This window comes from Laccaria bicolor, genomic scaffold (assembly GCF_000143565.1).
Source record: "Laccaria bicolor S238N-H82 LACBIscaffold_29 genomic scaffold, whole genome shotgun sequence".
Lineage (NCBI taxonomy): Eukaryota > Fungi > Basidiomycota > Agaricomycetes > Agaricales > Hydnangiaceae > Laccaria > Laccaria bicolor.
In genome coordinates, this window is record NW_001889900.1 from 471,941 (window position 1) to 490,979 (window position 19,039).

The 19,039-nt window shown below is 47.7% G+C and overlaps 8 protein-coding genes across 8 annotated transcripts; 4 read left to right on the top strand and 4 right to left on the bottom strand.

Moving 5' to 3' along the window:
- Nucleotides 1-291: 291 nt before the first annotated feature.
- LACBIDRAFT_330811 (uncharacterized protein) lies at nt 292-1,189 on the bottom strand (the record flags this gene model as incomplete). Its single annotated transcript, XM_001885157.1, has 3 exons — nt 292-475; nt 721-754; nt 820-1,189. The coding sequence occupies 3 exons, from the start codon at nt 1,187-1,189 to the stop codon at nt 292-294; spliced, it is 588 nt and encodes a 195-aa protein (XP_001885192.1).
- A 2,464-nt stretch (nt 1,190-3,653) lies between these two features.
- Nucleotides 3,654-5,352, top strand: LACBIDRAFT_304881 (uncharacterized protein; the record flags this gene model as incomplete). The annotated part of the gene is made up of 6 exons (XM_001885055.1): nt 3,654-3,913; nt 3,963-4,067; nt 4,144-4,433; nt 4,484-4,896; nt 4,948-5,110; nt 5,168-5,352. 6 exons carry the CDS (start codon nt 3,654-3,656, stop codon nt 5,350-5,352), a joined length of 1,416 nt encoding a protein of 471 aa, XP_001885090.1.
- Nucleotides 5,353-5,491: 139 nt separating this feature from the next.
- LACBIDRAFT_304882 (uncharacterized protein) lies at nt 5,492-5,662 on the top strand (the record flags this gene model as incomplete). The annotated part of the gene is made up of 1 exon (XM_001885056.1): nt 5,492-5,662. The coding sequence occupies one exon, from the start codon at nt 5,492-5,494 to the stop codon at nt 5,660-5,662; it is 171 nt and encodes a 56-aa protein (XP_001885091.1).
- Nucleotides 5,663-5,708: 46 nt separating this feature from the next.
- Nucleotides 5,709-6,784, bottom strand: LACBIDRAFT_291291 (uncharacterized protein; the record flags this gene model as incomplete). Its single annotated transcript, XM_001885158.1, has 7 exons — nt 5,709-5,894; nt 5,944-5,995; nt 6,050-6,204; nt 6,261-6,270; nt 6,325-6,582; nt 6,645-6,709; nt 6,760-6,784. The coding sequence occupies 7 exons, from the start codon at nt 6,782-6,784 to the stop codon at nt 5,806-5,808; spliced, it is 654 nt and encodes a 217-aa protein (XP_001885193.1). The 3' UTR covers nt 5,709-5,805.
- Nucleotides 6,785-7,194: 410 nt separating this feature from the next.
- LACBIDRAFT_330814 (uncharacterized protein) lies at nt 7,195-7,928 on the top strand (the record flags this gene model as incomplete). Its single annotated transcript, XM_001885057.1, has 2 exons — nt 7,195-7,534; nt 7,585-7,928. The coding sequence occupies 2 exons, from the start codon at nt 7,195-7,197 to the stop codon at nt 7,926-7,928; spliced, it is 684 nt and encodes a 227-aa protein (XP_001885092.1).
- Nucleotides 7,929-9,520: 1,592 nt separating this feature from the next.
- LACBIDRAFT_304886 (uncharacterized protein) lies at nt 9,521-10,657 on the top strand. The gene is given in 9 exon segments (XM_001885058.1): nt 9,521-9,700; nt 9,770-9,864; nt 9,871-9,988; nt 9,995-10,079; nt 10,095-10,108; nt 10,174-10,240; nt 10,262-10,286; nt 10,342-10,489; nt 10,541-10,657. 3 exon segments carry the CDS (start codon nt 10,284-10,286, stop codon nt 10,594-10,596), a joined length of 207 nt encoding a protein of 68 aa, XP_001885093.1. The 5' UTR covers nt 9,521-9,700; nt 9,770-9,864; nt 9,871-9,988; nt 9,995-10,079; nt 10,095-10,108; nt 10,174-10,240; nt 10,262-10,283; the 3' UTR covers nt 10,597-10,657.
- A 1,344-nt stretch (nt 10,658-12,001) lies between these two features.
- On the bottom strand, nt 12,002-12,695 carry LACBIDRAFT_330816 (uncharacterized protein; the record flags this gene model as incomplete). The annotated part of the gene is made up of 5 exons (XM_001885159.1): nt 12,002-12,144; nt 12,175-12,185; nt 12,246-12,313; nt 12,441-12,446; nt 12,504-12,695. 5 exons carry the CDS (start codon nt 12,693-12,695, stop codon nt 12,002-12,004), a joined length of 420 nt encoding a protein of 139 aa, XP_001885194.1.
- A 445-nt stretch (nt 12,696-13,140) lies between these two features.
- On the bottom strand, nt 13,141-13,834 carry LACBIDRAFT_304890 (uncharacterized protein). Its single transcript, XM_001885160.1, has one exon. The coding sequence runs from the start codon at nt 13,381-13,383 to the stop codon at nt 13,216-13,218; it is 168 nt and encodes a 55-aa protein (XP_001885195.1). The 5' UTR covers nt 13,384-13,834; the 3' UTR covers nt 13,141-13,215.
- Nucleotides 13,835-19,039: the final 5,205 nt, after the last annotated feature.

Below are 19,039 nucleotides of genomic sequence, written 5' to 3' on the forward strand. Positions count from 1 at the left end.
ACCCTATGATTTCCCCTCCAGCTCCACCAATACACGCGCCTTTTAGCCATCCTCCTCAATCGCTACTCCTCAAACAACCTTCACCCATCCAATTGCGCCACCAAGTCTCTTTGCACACAAAATCTCTACTCCCAGCGGATACCTCCTCGGACCAAAGAATCCACTAGCACTCCCCAGGATGCTCAATCCTCGCCAACACAACACAAAGGCGTAAACAGGGGTGGTTTAACTTCAGTTGACCCCACCTAGGCCGTTCAACCAACCCGCCCTTCCTAACGGGCATCTTACTCCTCATTGAGCCTGCTCAGCCCACGAGCTCTTTCTCCACACAACCCTCAAAGACGCGTCTACGCCCAGTGCCGGCTCAGCGTGGACGAATCCTACAAGATCCACTCCATCCGTCTTTCCGTCTTTCGAAGGCTCAACGTCTCTCTCAAGAGCGTTGTTGAGCCGTTGCTGGAACCAAAGGTTGATTCTTCAGTTCCACGGGCAGTTAGTGCTCAGTGGAGAGTGGAGAAATTTGACAAGGACGCTGCCGAACGGATTTGAGTTGCGTATCGTGGCGTCAGGACCCGGGGAGGTATGAGTTTGGTAATTGCAGGATGGTGTCGGTCGTGCAGTAGGGCTAGACATCTGGTGTCCAAGAAGTCAAAGTTCTACGGACGTGCGTCGGTAGGACATGAATGGGTCCGCTGAGCTCGTAAAGAGCGAGAGTGTTACGGAAACGCGGAGCGGAGAGTGCCATTAGAGTGCACTGCAATTATTTATCGTTGAGTCAGTCAAGTGAATAGTAGATACGAGCATCAGAGCTGGGCGTACCGTCAGTCCAGAGAGAATCCTTGTGACATCGCGAGAGCGGTAGAGCAAAATCAACACCACCGAGACTCCAAGCAAATGTCTTCCACCATCCACCAATATCCCTCCACCAACTCCGGCCCTCTCCAAGAAGCGCCATTTCGCCCTTTCTGCGTACGCCCCCCAAAGCGGTGTTGAAGGCAACTGCGGCGAGTTTTACCCCTTTGGTCACCTCGATGCGGGCCGAGGCGTAGAATCTTTGGGGAAGTGAGACAAATTCACTGTGGCCCTGGGTTTCGGGGAGAGGCAATGTGAGGAAAAACTGGGCGGCCGAATGATGCATCGTGGGCTCAGCGCCCAACCCTTGCAGCTTAGCAACATTCTTCCTCTCCATTGAAAAAGATTCGCTCGAACCTTGTCCACGATATCCGCTCATGGACGTTGAACAAGACGAGAACCTCGTCTTATTCAAGATCCCGGATCCGTCGCTGTCGCAACACAGTGAAACGAGGAGGCCATGCAAACATGGTGACTAAAAGGCCTTCCCAATGATCGACATAATCCAGGAAGGTAGCGAAAGGGTCGGCAAGATAGTCGGGTTCTGCAGTCGAGAATAGGCAGTACAGGAGAAGATGATATTGTGGGGTAGGAGGCGTGTTGCCGCTGCTGAGGGTTGGGACATCAAGACATTGCCGAGGAGGATTGGTTTTTCGTTGACGGTCGGTTCAGAAAGAAGGAAGTGGGTGTGCGAGAGATTACATTGAGATTCCAATAGAGCCAGCTGCGTAAACAGTTGTTAGCTACCGCCGGTTAAGAATACAAAGGAATATGAACTCACTTGATTCCTCACATTGGCCCCGACGAAGCAAATGCATCAGCACTGAGCACGACCCGCTAAGCTACCGCGCAGCACCTCCGTCCTTGTAAAAGAGTTGGAGGCATGAAAACGGATGTTCAAACGAAGGCGAACTCTGTGCCTTTGGGTGCTGAGGCCTCGATGATCCGGTCACTCACCGCGAGCGATGGGCACACTGGAAGGGCTGTTTAGACACAAAAAAAGAGGTGTGGATCGCGACCGTGTTCTGGCTTCGGGGGCTGAGACTTGACACCAACTACTACCAAAAAGATTGTCAGCCGAGGCTTCCGCGTCCAGCTAGTACACTTCGCACCTGGAATTCTTGAGACATCTTCGCTGCTGTACGAACTCGTACGCAGGTGTGGAGCACCGCCCATCACAATAGGCGCCTTCGGCGTCAACAGATTCTACTACCTCGTCGTGAACCCTTGGGTCCCATACAGAACAAGGATGCCAGAGAGTCAAGTCCATCCACAAAAGAAGGTAAGCCGCCGGGGAATGAGAAAGACAAATGCAAGAGAAAAGCTCTGGAAGGGAGCATCGTCGATGTGACTCAGCAACGCTGACTTGTTTGACATGGCATTCGTTGACAAACAATGTGTCAGCTACCTCCTTTAGCCTTGCTCCCTGTTGAGCTCAACGTCGACCACAGCGCCCGAACAGCGCACCCATGCTTTAAGGTCCCTACAGTGCGGTACCAGGCTTTTTGGCGAAGCTTTGGAAGCCCTAAAAGACCACGCGATCACTGAGTACTGTTGCTCAATTCAATTACCTTCCGATGCCTCCCACAGTGGGGACTTCAAGACAGACGACGACCGCCTACGACTCAACAACCAAGTTAGTAGAAGACGATGAAGCGCGACCGTCAGTCTTCTGGGGAAGGGGAGCTTCGCGACGGTGTATAAGGGATACCACGAGGTGAGAAGTGCAATCAACATGCCAGTGCTTGTGCTCACCATATCCAGGAAACGCGACATCAAGTCGCCATCAAGACCGTCAAACGTGGACACCTCAGCGCCAAGCTTTTTGACAACCTCCAAAGTGAAATCCAAATCTTAAAGTCACTATCACACAGGCACATTACTATCCGCATCCTCGGGCGGGCGGTTTAGATGAAATCGTTGTTCAGAGCTTTCTACGACAACTTGCCCGTGCTCTCAAATTCTTGCGGCACCGAAACTTAATTCACAGGGATATCAAGCCACAGGTAAAAACCTCCACCTCCTGCCATAATCCTAACTTACACATCTTAGAACCTGCTCCTCAATCTTGCCCCTCCTGAAGAACTCGCTCGTGGGCACCCTTTAGGTGTACCCATCCTTAAAGTGGCAGATTTTGGTTTTGCACGGTCGTTACCCAATGTGATGATGGCTGAAACACTATGTGGATCTCCGTGAATAGGGTGGAATTAGCCATGATTCAATCTCGTTCAATGTTTTACAACAGGTTGTACATGGCTCTGAGATACTGATATACGAGAAGTATGACGCCAAGGCTGACCTTTGGTCAGTAGGCGCTGTATTGTACGAAATGGCGGTCGGAAAAGCACCCTTCCGAGCTATGAATCACATCGAGTTGCTGAAGAAAATCGAAAACTCTAAGGGCATCAAATTCCCTGACGAGGATCCTACAACTGCGAAGACACTTGGGGGTGGAAGTGAGGATTCCCCAGTTCCAAGCGATGTCAAGAAGCTCATCAGGACACTTCTGAAACGGAACCCGCCCGAACGCGCAAGCTTCGAAGAGTTTTTTGGGAGCACGGCGCTCGCAAAGTCAAAGTTCCCGAGACCGCGGGAGTCGGAGCCGGAGCCTGCTGAGAGCTCGTCGTCGACTGCACCTGAACAAGACAAGCCTTGGACTGCGCGACCCTCGACACCCGAACACCACCGGGTGATACCGCCGGAGGTTCTCGACCCAAAGGCTATGATCCCCCCAAGCAAATTCAATTTTAGGAGGGTATCTGGTGGGGCAGAAGAATGAGATGGTAGTCCCCATTCTGCAAATGGAGCGCTTCCCAGGGACAGGTGGGTGCCTTGTTTTCGTTGAAAACACCTATCAATATCTTTTCAGTCAATCATCATCTCGAGATAAGGTCGTTGCACCTGTCACTAGACCACGGGGACCATCATTCACGGGTGCGAATGAGCGACACCAGTCGCTCAAGCCGCTCTCCACAGAAGGCTCCTTTATACCTGGAGAAAAAGAAGAAGATGGCCAGCTGCGTCGCGAATACGTGCTGGTTGACGATACTCGAGCTGTCGAGTGCGTCTACCCCCTTCTAGATCGTTTCCCACCTGACTCATTACTCTAGAAATCACATCCCAGCCCCGACGACCATTACACGACCGGAAAATCCCTCCAACACCCTCAACGGACGATTACCCCCCAGAATACCCCATACCGACGAACAACAATGGCGCTAACAATGTCAACATCACATTCTCACCACCACCCAACATCTCTGCCCCACCTCTCTCCTCCTCCCCTTCCAGCATGGCTTCAAGGGCGGCATCGAACGCCCTAAATAGAACTTTGAGTCTTGCGTCCAAGAAGTTGTTTGGGCATTCCTCATCAGGGCACTCACGCGCATCTCCGTCAAGAGATCAAAGCAGTGTGCCGTCGTCGCCTCGACGGCCGCAGATCATCACGCTGGACGGAGAAGGGGAGCGGGACCCTCTTGAGGATGATTTGCTATCTTCCCTTGAAGAGTTAGCGCAGAAGACGGACGTGCTTACGCACTGGGCGGATGAGATGTATGAGTACGTCGAGGCGGTGCCTCAGAGTTAGTTGTCCTCTTTCCCTAGATTGGCTGTGTGCTAATCTGATTATTAGAGCCTCTACCCGATCCTACCAAGTTCATCAAACGCGAGGGCGAGGCAGAGAAACACGGGAAACGGCGGAAACACGCTGACATAGAAGCGGAATACAATGCCGTTACATGCGTCGCAGTGTACATGCTGCTTATGTCGTTCTCGCAGAAGGGCATCAACAAGCTGAGGAACTTCCAGGAACATATGAAGATGCGCCATCCGGATGGGAATTTTGTCGTCAGTGATGGGTTTGATGACGGTAAGACTATTCCTGGCCTCTCTAGTGACGACCTTGGGATAACGTTGTGTTGGTTTAAAGACCACTTTATGAAGTGCAATGACCGCGCAGCCTTGGTGAAGACATGGTTGCCGGTTCAGTACGATGGCCCGAAGAGTTGGCTTGACCAGCTTGTGTATGATCGTGCTCTGGTTCTGGTAGGTCCGAGATTGTTGTACCCGTCAACCAACTCACGCCCCTGCCTTCAGAGCCGAACAGCTGCTCGGAAGGAGCTCCTCGATCAAGCGACGAGCCCAGACGAATGCGAGAAGCTATATGAAGAATCCTTGTGGTGCCTTTACGCACTACAAGACGACCTATTGCAGACGGGTAATCCATACATGGATGAGGGTCGGGAAACAATCAGTACCTGTACGCTGCCCTGCTTCAAGTCCTTCTAAAGCATCCTCTGATAGCCCCACGTTGCAGGGATCAAACGCACGAAACTGCGGTTATTGCGGTGTCGTGCCCGAATGGGCATGAATGACCACGATCGTCTGAACGACGCGAGAGCCGACCAGAACTTGGCCGACGTGGCGCGGATCCCTGCTCCATGGGAAGCGAAGCCTATATCAGACACGTCGCGGAATTCTCCAACTCCTACATCGTCATGAAGTACCTGCTTTCTCTTTCGCATTTCTGTGTGAGTAGATGACACGCGTGAGACTATATCTATTGGCATTCAATATTCATCCTCCTGTATTATATATATGGAGACGATTCTCATCCACATCATCCGTCGTTTTTATTTGGATGGACTCTGCTATTACTTTTGCTTTATCTTCATCTGGTGTCTCGTTGCATATGCATCTTATATCATTGTGTCCTTGCTGTATTAACCTTGTATCCTATCTGATGCGTTGTATCCGAGTCGTGGAGCGCGAGTCCAGACGTCCACTACTGACGCAAGGAACAAGTGCATGACAACTGCTGATTTGCCGTGACAGGTGGGGGTTTAAAAAGGGTCTGGGAGTTGGCTGGCCATGCGGGCGACAAAAACAAATGTTCTTTTTGATAGGTTCTGCATTAGCTTCATCCACTCAGTCAAATTGTCTTTGCCTTAGGTATTAGAAATCGAAAGTTTTGTTGAGATCCTCATGCAGGAGCTTCTTCATTCCTGGAGGCAGTCGTGGCTCAGAGCCATCTGCGATATACCCTGTCATGTTAAATGAGTACAGGTTTCCTTCAGAGAAATAGAAACTTACTAAATGGCATCTCAACTGATTCTTTCGCGTTGAACTTGATCGTAGGATAGTCCTGGGATAGTTGTTATCACCGAAGGTGGGGGAGAAGGAGCCGGTATCAACTCACAATGTACGGAATATCATTCAGTTGAATCTTATCTTGAACAACAAGTTTCGTCACTCCAAGAGCTGTGTCAGTGGTCATTTGCACAGACCCTAGATGTCGAGTGGGAAACCCCAGGATGCGGAGTTCTCCAGTTCTGTCACGCGGAGGGTCGTCGCCTTCAGGCAAAGAGATTAACCGTCCGGGATTGTGTGTTTTCAACGGAAAGCCATACCAAGAATCCCCTGTTTCCAACGAGTCAACAAAAGCCGAGTGGTGCTGATAGACCTTGGACGTACCCCGAAAAGAAACCATTCAAATCGACCATCCCCGTCTTCCGGCGACAGCTCCTTCTCAGCTTTTGGGTCCAACAAACACACGTTGTTCAAAGGGATGCCAGAATCCGCTAGCAATTCAATAACGCCATGTTGGTGGAAGGATACCCTTGCCAAATTATCTTCTTGCGCGTCGAATGTAGATCGTAGAAAGTCGCGCGATGATTTTGATAGATGAGTGAATTGGACATGGGATTCTGGTCCTGCGAGCGTGCGCATATGCTACTTGTTAGTGTGGATGTCAGCTGTTTGTCCACCGTGTGTTACATGGCATCGCGACTTACGGCGTACTCAAGTTCGACCCAAGGTGGAATTGTTTTGGTCGTTTCCTCGTCTTCTTCCATGTGTTCTGCGTATTTTCAATATTAGGAGGTCGTATAGCGGAGAGAAGACAGCTACCAATGACATAGGTGAATTTTCGCATGGCGATTGTGAAGTAAGAGGCAAGACAGATATTTAAATCTAATCTAATCTTCTGGAGTTCGGCAATATCCGACACAAGCAGCCCTGAGTCCAACATCCTTCTGTTCTACTGCTGCCTGTCTATCATAGGGCACATATCTTCTCCACTATGGCGACACCTCAAATGGTTTAAAGGCGCTCTCTCCAAATACAGGTCTCTTTGTTGAAGTGACCGGAGTCACTGCTCAAACGATCACCCCCTCCGAGAGTCGCTGACAGGAATTCGCCGACTTAAATCTGTTCGTAGCAGCCCATGATCCAAGGTTTCCACTCATTTCAAAATAACTGCTTTATATAGTTTTGCAGATTATCTTCCCCTGCCATCACCCTTTACTGCCTTAGCCGATCTACCAGTTCAAATTCGGCAACACCATGGAATCTACACCGTACACACTGATTGGCACCCCATTCTCCACCTTCACCCGTACAGTAGCGATGGGGTTGAGGTACAAGGGTTTGAAATACAACCAGGTATCTACACCACCATCGAGTCCGGTAGCCTTTGAACATCATCCCTTTGGTTTCCTACCTACCCTTATCATTCATGAGGACCAGGGCAAGCGCGTCGATGTCAAGCTGCGTGAAAGCCAGGCTATCGTCAGATTCATCGACAGGATCGCACCGAGTCCAAGCTTACACATTGCCCCTGGAGAGGGTGGGGCAGTTATCGAGGAGAAGATGTGGGAGTTGGTTAGTTTAGCAGCATGTTTCGGTGAGCTTGATGTTTAGAGGAATTTCATTGAATGAACTGAGAAAATCCAGGATATCCTATCGTCGAAGTCGGAGTGGTGAAGCCGCGCGTCAAAGCCATGGATGAAGGAAAGTTATCTGAAGAAAAAATCAGGCAGCAGCTTGAAAGCGGCGTCGTCAAGTTAAAGGAATTCCTTACACTTGTTGAATCTCTCATGGCCCCAGACGGCTTTGCCTTTGGGGAACACCCAAGCTGGGCAGATTTTTTTCTTTTCCCACTTATTGCCGATCTTCGGGCCCTTCACGAATGGAACGTTGTCGGGAGACGGTTGAACGAGTGGATGGGGAAGATGGATGAGCTTCCGGCCGTAAAAGAAACGACCCCCGGAACTTTGGCTGTCGGGGCAAGACCATGAAGTATTGGTTGTCATCCTATTTGTAAAGTAAGCCTTATGCAATTGTCCGTTCAAAAATCGACTTGCTTGACTTGAATCTCCTGGCACCATCTGAGCTCTTTTGAAAGCCACAAGTAGATTGCTTATCGATGAGCAATCCTCACAGTACGTCTTATGCATTCGAAGAGCGACTTAGCCACTACTTTAACTTACTTGGCTTCTACGACAACGCATTTTGACCCGGTATACAACTGCGGGGATAGGACGGTTTCACTTGGGCTCAAGAGCGCTTGCTTTTCTCAGGAGCTTGGCTAAGTCTCGTATGAGAAGAAGTATACTAGTCTTCGGCTGTCGTTGGCCTTGTGTATTGGTGACCTTTTGGCAAGCGAACTGTACTTGGGTGTACCTACTCAAGCTCACTCAAGTGCTCGGGCGGCGTTTCCACAGGTATATAACTTTGCTACTTTCTTGCGACATCGGTCCTGCATTCCATACCATGTGCCCACTTCTTCAGGATAATCAAGCGATCGCGTCGACCACTTGGATGGTCATTCTATCCCTCATTCCCTCAGACTTAGTCCGGGTGGGCGCTATATTACTCGGCAGCGTCGTCTTGCTCTTCAATATGGCACGCGCAGTGCGGCGCCCACGGGTTCTGATGGAGAAATTGCGAGTTCGACTCTTATCTTTGGAGGGAAAAATTCAAACCGCCGTTGATGAAAATATAATGGCCGAAGCGGACGCAAATTATATTGCGCAATTCGAAAGGAGCGTCGGAAGGTGGGTATCAATGTTGTCTACTCCGTAGGAAACAACACATTGATGACACTGGTTTTCACCCATGTAAGAATTCGATACAGGATATATGAGCTTCACGAGAAGACGCTTTTGGCGCACGGAATTTTACAAGAGGTGAAGGCTGTCTGGCGGGGTCACTCATCCGAAATTATCCTATGTTATCGGGATGTGGACGCTTTGGAAAGGGAAATTGAGGTATGTCACCATTTCGCTGTGTTGTGGGATTAATAATGGCCTGCAGATCAAGCGCGCAATGGTGCTGAAGAATCGGTATTATTTGTGGAAGTGACTAAACATAAGTATCGTAACCCCAACGTAACCCTTTGGTAACCCTGGGCGATAAATCCCATTCACCCTCGTGACCAATCCATGAACTTATACGCATTTTCCCCCTTCCTTTTTCCGCCAGTATTCCAAACGATCTTCCACGCTTGTGCTTCTCCATTATATATATGTGTACCTCTGTTACTTCGAGTCACAGCGGTCACCTATCGTCACAGTGTTCTTGAAGACGAATGTGACCCAGGTGTGACGTTCGCTTTCGTCCTTCGTCGCCAGTGAGTCCGAAGTCGAGCATTTTTCGTGCGTAAAGCTTACTGACGTGAGCAGGTGCTGTTGAACTTTGAAGCAAATGTGTGCCCAGGCGAACGTCAAAACATAACGGAACCAGCTGGTCGTGTTTGATCATCTTGACCTCGCCCTCATTGCAATCAAGGCCGCTTGCCAACGAAACTCATTCCAGGCCGCTCAACCTTCAACCCTACGACCTTTCATAAGAAAAAGTTACAACGTCCATCTCCAGGCGCCGCGTCGCCTCGCCTACGTGTACCAAGTAAACAACAATGGTTCTGAACTTCCCCCGTCTGTCGTCATCGTGCCCTCTTCCTCGTTGTGGTCCATCCGTGAAACCGAGAAGACACAGTGAATTTGAGGGAACGTCGCGATGGAAGGGGAGGAACTGGGTTCTTCGACTAGGATGTCTAGGCTCTGATGAAGTGAAAGTACGTACTTCTTTTCTCCTCTCTCTTTTTCCCAAAACACGTTGCTGACGCCGGCATACAGACCTACAAAGTCCACCCCGCTCTCATTCGTCATGCCCTCCTCTATTCTTTAGTAACCCACAAGAGAGGCAAGGGCTCACCGCTTTCTCCAACCTTCTCTTCCCCGTGGCCAACTCTGGGCTGCTGCACAAGATTCGAAAGAAAGCACTTGGCGGTCAACTCTGAGTGCATGGCCGAGCTACGTACAGGCCAGAGCAGAATCCTGCCGTATGTCCTTACCCCTTCTTGCTTGGATGGCGGACAGCAGAGAGGGAAACGGTTTCGGGAGATTGGGGGTGGCGATTCAGAGCGATGGTTGTCCCTGTTGGTGGCGAACTTTTTGGAGAGGTCCTTTCGACTGGGGTGAGTATGATACCTCGCGTCCCTCGTTCTTTGATCTTCCAGTATTCAACTTCCATTCCCTGTAGCCGCTACCTCCACCTCCGTTGGTAATCGACGGAGAATTTGACTAGTCGCTTCTGCCCTTTCGGTTTGCACATGGAATTGAGGACGGCCGTGCTGTGGAGTTCCTATCTGCATGGTAAGTCTCCCAAAATTGTTCCTCGATGATACGAACAACACCATCCCTTTGACAGAATGACTACCCTTATCAACGATCACGAAGAGCCTCCGGCTTCTTGAAACGTCTTTTGACTCCCACTATCCTCGCGATATTGGTGCCTGTTAAACTCATCATTTTGCTAGGCCATTCACACTCGCACCGGGACTCTTCACCCTCCTGTGGTCCGTCTTCTTGGTTCTCCCCTTCTGTCCTTACTCATGCATGTATCTTAGAACCTCGTCATGGTTTCTGCTCCCAGCCGGTGACAATTTACACTCTCCGTTTGTAGGGTATGGAAGTTGGTCCAACTTACGTTAGCGTCTATTCGGGAGGTCGTAAAACAACTTACTCATGACTTGAAGAATTATCAACGGAAAAGCCGAGCATGAGTAACCGATAGGACCATTTGAGGGATTTCGTCGATGGCAAGGATACCATGACGTTGGGTTATCGGTGAGGTTACACCCCAGTCATAACTCCAGAGGGCTGATCTATTTTTGCAGTGTTTTTGGTGCCCAGTGAGGACGCACGTCACTGTGAATACGTCGTTCCGAGTGATATGCGACTGGAGATCATATTATTATCAGGATGAGTTCTTGCTTTCTCGCTTCTTCTGCGGTCTAAACTTATTTCCACTATAGCTTTCCTTCGTCGGCGGACCAAGCGAAGTCGACGTCCGCGTATCTAATCACCGACTCATAGTACTAGCTAAAAGCTCAACGTTCGACGCTTGTCTTCGGGCTATAACGAATTCATATTAACGGCTCGCTCTTCTAACAACCTCAGAGTACACCGCTGGATCTATGCACATCGGTGGATTTTTTAAATCCTGACGGACAGCTGCTGCATAGGCTCCCTCCCTCCCGGACCCAAACCTCGACGACACATGCCCTACAATGTAACTCATCCTAGCGCGTAGACCCCACAATCGAGGAATCCGCTCGCTTGCAAGTCAACGCGACCGCCAACTCGGAGGACTTTGGGCCGTCGTCTTTGATTACTTTGCAGGCCATCATGCATTGACTTCGGGTCATGATCAGCGAGACTTTCTGCAGAGGCAGTGCACCGTTCATATGAGCCAGTTGTAGCTCCTCTCAAAAGTGGATTTGCCAGCCCACTTCCGGTTCCATTCCTCCTCTGAGCAACGAACGCAGCGGCTTCTCACACACTTAATTCTCGCAACATTCTGTCCCTGCTTCGAGATATCCTAACACCTATCTCCACCCACCCCAACCCCTGCTCCACGACACCGACGCAGGTCGCATATACACCACTTCCAATCACTTTCAGTCAAGTTAGCGCTGAATGGCCGTAAACCACTTCTTCACCCGCACCTCTCGCGGTATCCCGCATTCTCGACTCTGGGCATCTTCAACGCCAGAACCAAGCCAGAACTGTCTCGTTTGCGTCCTTTCCCGTGAATTCCGCAGGCAAAAGAAGGTAGTCTTCGCGTGATTCTTACATTTACAACAGCCTGTGCTCGTGTGTAAATTGAGAGGTAGTGCAATGTAATCGTCTGATCGATTCCTCAAATGAGTGTACCATTTGCTGAATGCCTACCCAGTTTTTACTTAATACCAGTCATCGTCGTTGTGAAACTTGTGAAAGTAGAAAGTTAACGAGTGGCCGTTCATGTTTTGGGAGATGGCGACATAATATTGACATGGGTAGTATCCCAACACGAATCGGTCAAGCTACGGAGTCAGGGCTGTAATGGTACGATTCCCATTGTAAGTAATATAATCAAACGTCTCGACTTTGCCGACGTTGAAGCTTGAGGCTGTTCTTTCGATCGGCTGAACAGAGACTGATGCTTGAAGCCCTCCCCCTCCTTCCCCTGGAGCAAAAGCACAGCATACATACGCACCCCAAACAAACCTATGTACGATGGTTGTGAGTACTAACGCGACACATGCGAAGCACTGAAGTCTTACTGACCTATGTGCAATAGCCACGCCCCCCATCCACCACAGGTGTCGATGTCCACGCGAGAAGAGACGAGGACCCTGATGAGTCTGGTGTTTCTCACCCTCGGCCTTTGCCCTCAGTAGTTCGTTATTGGTCGAAAAACCTTTGGAAAAGAAGGCGGGTATCAGTAACCATTGTCGTCGGTTGCTACTAATCCAAACTTACAAGACCCTAATGAGCAAAGCAATCCGTATGTGTGACGTTGACGTTGCGGCAGCCCATGCTCACAACGGAGGATCTACGCTGTGTGAACGCTGAGTCCGGAGACAACGAGTTCTTGTAGTACGGGGAGAGATCGGGGCCACTGGGTGGTACATATACCATGTACGTAACAACAAATAGAGCGTCGGGATTGAGGTAAACGAGAATCTCTGAGCAGTGCTCGAGCTTTGGGAAAGGAGAATGATTGAATAGCCACATAGCTGGGTGCAACCGAACAGATGATCGATGCATTTGAAAGGTCTGCCTATAGCCACTGGCAAAGAGATGAACGAGCTTATGGAGGCGGGTTCGTTAAAAGGATTAAACGATGGCGAAATTTTCTTCGTGAGTCGATGCACGAGGGGATGCAAGTTGACCGGTCGTGCGGGTCATGGTGGAAGAAAGAGGGTACAAGCATCGAAGTTGGGCTTGCGTTGGTGTTAAGAAACCAGAACCTGAGTAACGAACGGGGGCAGTTAGCGAACAAAATATCGAATATATGCGAGGTGAAAGGCATCCAGAGGTCGAGGGAGGAAGGGTACGAATGAATAAGTAACGCAAGGGCGATAGCTTACCAAAGGAGAGATGGCCGTTATCCCCACTCTCCAGCTCTCCGACTGAGGCTTGCGCTTATAACCAGATGGACGGCAGTGACGCAGCATGGTGTGTGGAGCTTTTCAAGAGGGTATCGAGCTGGGCATCGTTCAAAACGCCCACTACGTCTGCAACCGAAAGGCCGTTAGGACAGGCGTTGTCGACCTGTAGGAACGAAATATTGACGATCAACTTGAACTAACGAAGTCTCCTCCGTGTTATGCAAAGTGGCTTCAAGCGCGTTACGGTGGTAGTGCAAAGATGGAATTGTAGCAAAAAAGGCCGATTCCAATCCTGTTTGTACCGTAAGCATCCAGTGAACTTCGCAATTCCAAGATTTGAATTGCCAGACTAGTGGAAATCTGTGGTTTGCGGTCTTGTATGGTTTACAAGCATGACGAAGTTAAGAGGACCGGAACTGTTACAGAATTATCAATGTATTAGACTAACGGAGAGGGTATGGTCGCGGCACAGAAGGGGAAAACGAGCTAAGGTAGAAAGAGGAGCAAGACTAACAGAAGGAGGAACTCACTCAGAGCTGATTCAGGAATGAAGCCCATGCAGCGCATCCTTTGAATCTCAACGGCTCCCTCCTCTCTCTATATCAGCACAAGTCGACAAAATCGATCATCGGGTTTCATTTTGATCACAGCGGGAGGTCGGGTCTCCAAGCGATGTCGGCAGTAGCTGAACGACCCAGAGAGGAAACATTGGACGACTCGTCGTGAAACCCCCTTCAACGAGGGGAACAAAGACAACGTCGACTTGACACCAAGTTGGAGCGCCCATAGGTGGGTCGCGGAACATTCTGGTGGCGTGTTTAGGGTCGGCTTCCGATGGACGACCTGAACACGCATCTTCCTCTTAACTTCCATCTCGTCGTCTACAATGTGTACTCTACCTAGCGACCCTTTCGTCGAACCGTTCTACAGTCTGAAAAAAGCATTCACGAGATTACTCTCTCCGATACCTGAATCCACGGATGGTATTAGCATCAATATAGCTCGCCCCAGCTCTGCCCCGCCTATCTTGATAACTCAATCTTCGACCATCTGCGCAGCAAACATAGCCACGAGTAAGATACTTTTTAATCTTCCTGCCCCAAAGTGAACATTGATCACTCATTAAATCAAATTTCCAGGTGACCAGGTTGATGTCTCTGGGGGTGGAGTGGTTGAGCACTCGCAACAAGTTTTGCCTATCTCCACTGGTCTGCATTAACCCCAAACTGCTATGGTTCATGATTGGTAACACTCATATAGATTTCCTGAGATCTCACCTGCCTACCTCTCCACCAATTGCTCCTGTTCTGAATGAAGGCCTGGTCTCAGCAGGTACTGAAATGACTGTTGCTTGTGAGTTACTTCTCAATGTTTTGCTATAAGGTTGATATTGACCTTCATCAATTCTAATTACACAGTTAATCAGGTTGAAGGGCCTGCACAAGGAGCTGTTGATTTCTTGCAACACCCTTCTCCCATCTTGGCTGGTTCATGCTTGCTCCAAATATCTATATTCAATTTCTGATAACTCTGTTTAGATTTTACAAGTTCTGACTTGCCTATTTCTCTATCCATTCCTTCTCTGAATGCAGAAGTGATGCCTGCTGGTCAGTATCCTTACAAATATAGTTCAGGCTTGCTCAAATCAGACAGACCATGCAGAGCTCTTGACAAATCTTCAAGCTGACATTATAAACAACATTTCAGCTCAAAATGTGAACACAGGCCCTAACTATGGTTTGTTGCATTTGGACCATCAGGTTTTATTGCCTTCACTTATATTTCAATAGGTACCATCAATCAAGGTGAGTAGTAAAAAAAAAATCATTTTCATCTCAACATTGTTGGGTGTTGGTAGGGGTGGACCCAAATATTCAAATCACACTTGAGATGATCAAGGATGAACAACTGGGTATCATTGCAGGTCATTATTTCAAACATGTAATTGACACCATTTTTTTGTTACAGGGAAGGAGATTTATAAGTGGCTTTCTCCACCCAAGGAGTCTATTAACTACAATGCTGCACTAACAATTCTGGAGAGTCAACCAGACACCTGTCAATGGTTTCTTAAGGGAAATACATTTTATGGGTGGCTCAAACAGCCTGGCTTTCTCTGGATCAAGGGGAAATGTAAGTTTGCTCTCAAAATTTGTATATGTTATTGACAGTCTATCCAGCTGGCTCTGGGAAAACCATTTTAAGGTTGATTATCTCAACATTTTTATGGAATTAAATTGATTTTTCTTGTCACAGCTCAGCAATAATTCACAATATTTCCCAACGATTCAATTTTGCTACTGCATATTTCTTTTTTGATGGAAGAGACTCACAGAAGGATTTCCAGCTGCATGATGAACTGCTGCGATCACTCATCTGGCAATTTTCTCTCAAATATGAGGGTAGACTGCCTAAGGTCTTAGGGAATCTGTATGCTCACTGTGACAATGGCCATCGAGAGCCAACTCTGGGTGATCTGCAGAATACTCTTCAAACAATTCTTGATGGCTTTAGCTCAACATTCATTGTTCTGGATGCTCTTGATGAATGCACTGAAAGGGAAAAGGTTCTTAGCTGGATTCAGACTTTTATACTGGGGAAAGATGGAAATCTTGGGCTTCACTTGATAGTTACTAGCCGCCCAGAACAGGAGATTGAGGACAAGTTCAATTCTTCTCATTATCTTGATTTGGTTAAGGAATCTGAGAATCATGATCTTGAAGCCCATCTTGACTATCAGCTTCAGAATGACTTTGACTTGCAAAAATGGAATTCTGACATTCGAGAACAAATCAAGTTGAGGTTGATGGAACAAGCAGATGGAATGTATGTTTATTATCAACATCTGAATGACTTGATGATTGTTAAACAAAATTTCAAGGTTTCGTTGGGTTGCATTACAGCTAAATGAGCTTAAAGAGTGCCATACAAAAACTGATCTGAAAAAGCAGCTAGCTGATCTACCTCAGGGTTTGGAGAAAACATATGATCGAATCTTGCTGGGGATCAAGAAAAAAGATCACAGTTATGTTAAGGTCTTTTTACAGTGGCTGTCATTTGCTGTTCGTCCACTTAAACTGACAGAACTGGCTGCAACTGCTGCTGTTGATCTTTCTGCTGAGAATGGATCAGAGTATAAATCTGATAATGAACTTCTAGATATCAAGGATGTCTTGAAAATGTGTTCTAGTTTGGTTATCCAATCAGAAGGTATAATTCAGAATATGCTAGGTTGAAATGATTGCTAAATATCAAACAGGTGTCATCAAGCTTTCTCACTTTTCTGTCAAAGAATATCTCATATCTCAGTATATTCAAAGCCACAATGTGAAGCAAGTCCAATGCTTCAGTTTCAGTGAGGAGCTCTCACACTCTGTCATATCTCAAATCTGTCTGGCCTACCTTTTGCAATTCAACACTTCTGAGCCATGTCATATAAATCTGGATGTATCTTCCCCTCTTGCAAAGTATGCTGCAGAACACTGGATCACACATGCACATTCTGGTTGCCAGTCATCTTCAATATTTGCATTGATTATGAAGCTTCTGACTGATGGAAATAATGCTTTTGTGAACTGGGTTCGAATTTATGATATAGATAGCCAACGTATGGACCTAAAAAAACAGAGGGATGAGATTGCTAAACCACTATATTATGCATCACTGGCTGGACTAACTGAAGCATCATATATGTTGTTGGAAATGACGGTAGATGTAGATGCACAGGGAGGACTCTATGGAAATGCACTCCAGGCAGCAGCATATGGAGGCCATGAGGCAATTGCAAAGCTGCTCATAGAGAAGGGAGCAGATGTACATGTACAGGGAGGGGCATATAGAAATGCACTCCAGGCAGCATCATATGGAGGCCATGAGGCAATTGCAAAGTTGTTCATAGAGAAGGGAGTAGATGTAAATGCACTGGGAGGTGTCTATGGAAATGCACTCCAGGCAACATCACTTCAAGGCTATGAGGCCATTGCAAAGCTGCTCATAGACAAGGGAGCAGATGTAAATGCACAGGGAGGTGTCTATGGAAATGCACTCCAGGCAGCATCACTTCGAGGCTATGAGGCCATTGCAAAGCTGCTCATAGACAAGGGAGCAGATGTAAATGCACAAGGAGGAAAGTATAGAAATGCACTCCAGGCAGCATCATATGGAGGCCATTTTGCCATTTCAATGCTGCTCAGAGAGAAGGGAGCAGAAATCAGTGATGAGGAATGCAATGATGGGGAAAGTGGTGATGAGGAAGGCAATGATGGGGAAAGTGGTGATGAGGAAGGCAATGATGAGGAAAGTGGTGATGAGGAAGGCAATGATGAGGAAAGTGGTGATGAGGAAGGCAATGATGAGGAAAGTGGTGATGAGGAAGGCAATGATGGGGAAAGTGGTGATGAGGAAGGCAATGATAGGGAAAGTGGTGATGAGGAAGGCAGTGATGAGGAAAGTGGTGATGAGGAAGGCAATGATGAGGCAAGTGGTGATGAGGAAAGCAATGAGGAGGTAGAAATGACAAAAAGCACAGACAATGATGATGATGAGGAAAGTCATTCTGCAAATAGTAGTCATCGTGATATGCATGTTTCAGATTAAGTATATTTTTAGTAGGAGTAGTTACTCATGCATCTGTTCCAAGGTATTTAGCTACAGTCATTCACTGGTCAATGAGGCACCCAAATAAAGAATGGTGTCGGAAATTTTAAATACAAGGGATATGGACATTATAAACTGAGAGGAGTGTGCACATACATCATACCCTATGTAATATCTAGTTACAAACTCAAATTCACATTGTTGAATAATATATCGCATGCTATCAGTGCTGCAAACGAAGATCAGTGTGAAACCAGTCAATGAGGCAGATGTCATGCTGTCCCAATTTGGGCATTTTGCTTAGTCACTTCAGTTTCCCATCGCTTCGTCAGATGTCTGTGGCATGTGTGACAGAATGTGACCTTCTCCCTTTCAAGTGCGATTTGGTCCATTCAGTGGTTTTTGGTTCACTGGAGCATCAGCTCAGCTCAAAACTCTTGTAATTGAATATTTATGGTATGCCTTGAGATATTATCAAACAAAAATGGCTCTTTTCCGAAATCTAAGGCCAAGATCACTCAGATAATATTCAGTTTTATGCTGAATGAGCATTTATCTGCAGATATCAAGAGATCAAAACATGCTACACCTTAGAAACTTGGGATTACTATAAAGACTATATATGCGCACACAACAGAGAAAGAATTAAATAAATAGCTTGAGAACTGACCCTGGAAAAGTGTTTTGACTCATTGACTAGTGTGACTCAGTGTGGGAACCTGTTCAGGGAAAGCGTACTGAAGCAGTCCGTGTATCTATTGACGAAGTGTTCCTAGCAAGCCGAGGAGATGGAGGACAGGTTTTCATATTGGTGTAATGACCTTCAATGATTACCTAGGGATATTGAATGGTTGATCTCTTAACGTGAGTTGCTACTTTGCCCTGGTAAAGCCACAAGCATAGACAAACTCCCTTCTCCCGGAATGCTGCGAAGAAGTGTTGGAGACCTTCTGAGGAAGGATGGAGAGGAAAACTGTTAGCATATAGGGAGAGTCACGAGCTCTCCACTGACGAGATGATACCTATGCTACTGACCTAGTTCTTAACCCCTCTGAGACCAGTACTTTACAGTGCCCCACCCATTCCTGCAGGAATCCTGCAGGAATGGGGTCATTCCAGTGGAATTCCAGGGGAATCCTGCAGGAATAGAGTCATTCCAGTGGAATAGGACTGGAATCAGGCAGAGTAAGTTTTTTTCAACTCCAACCTTATCCTGATGACTTGGCATTCATATTTCCTTATAAAATTCACATGTAGAAGTCATAGATTGAGTTGTAATGTATTTGAAATGTATTACTACACACACTACACAGTTTATCTTAAAGGGAGGGGGTAGGGGAGGGACAAGGTGGGGGTGTATTTATATTTTTG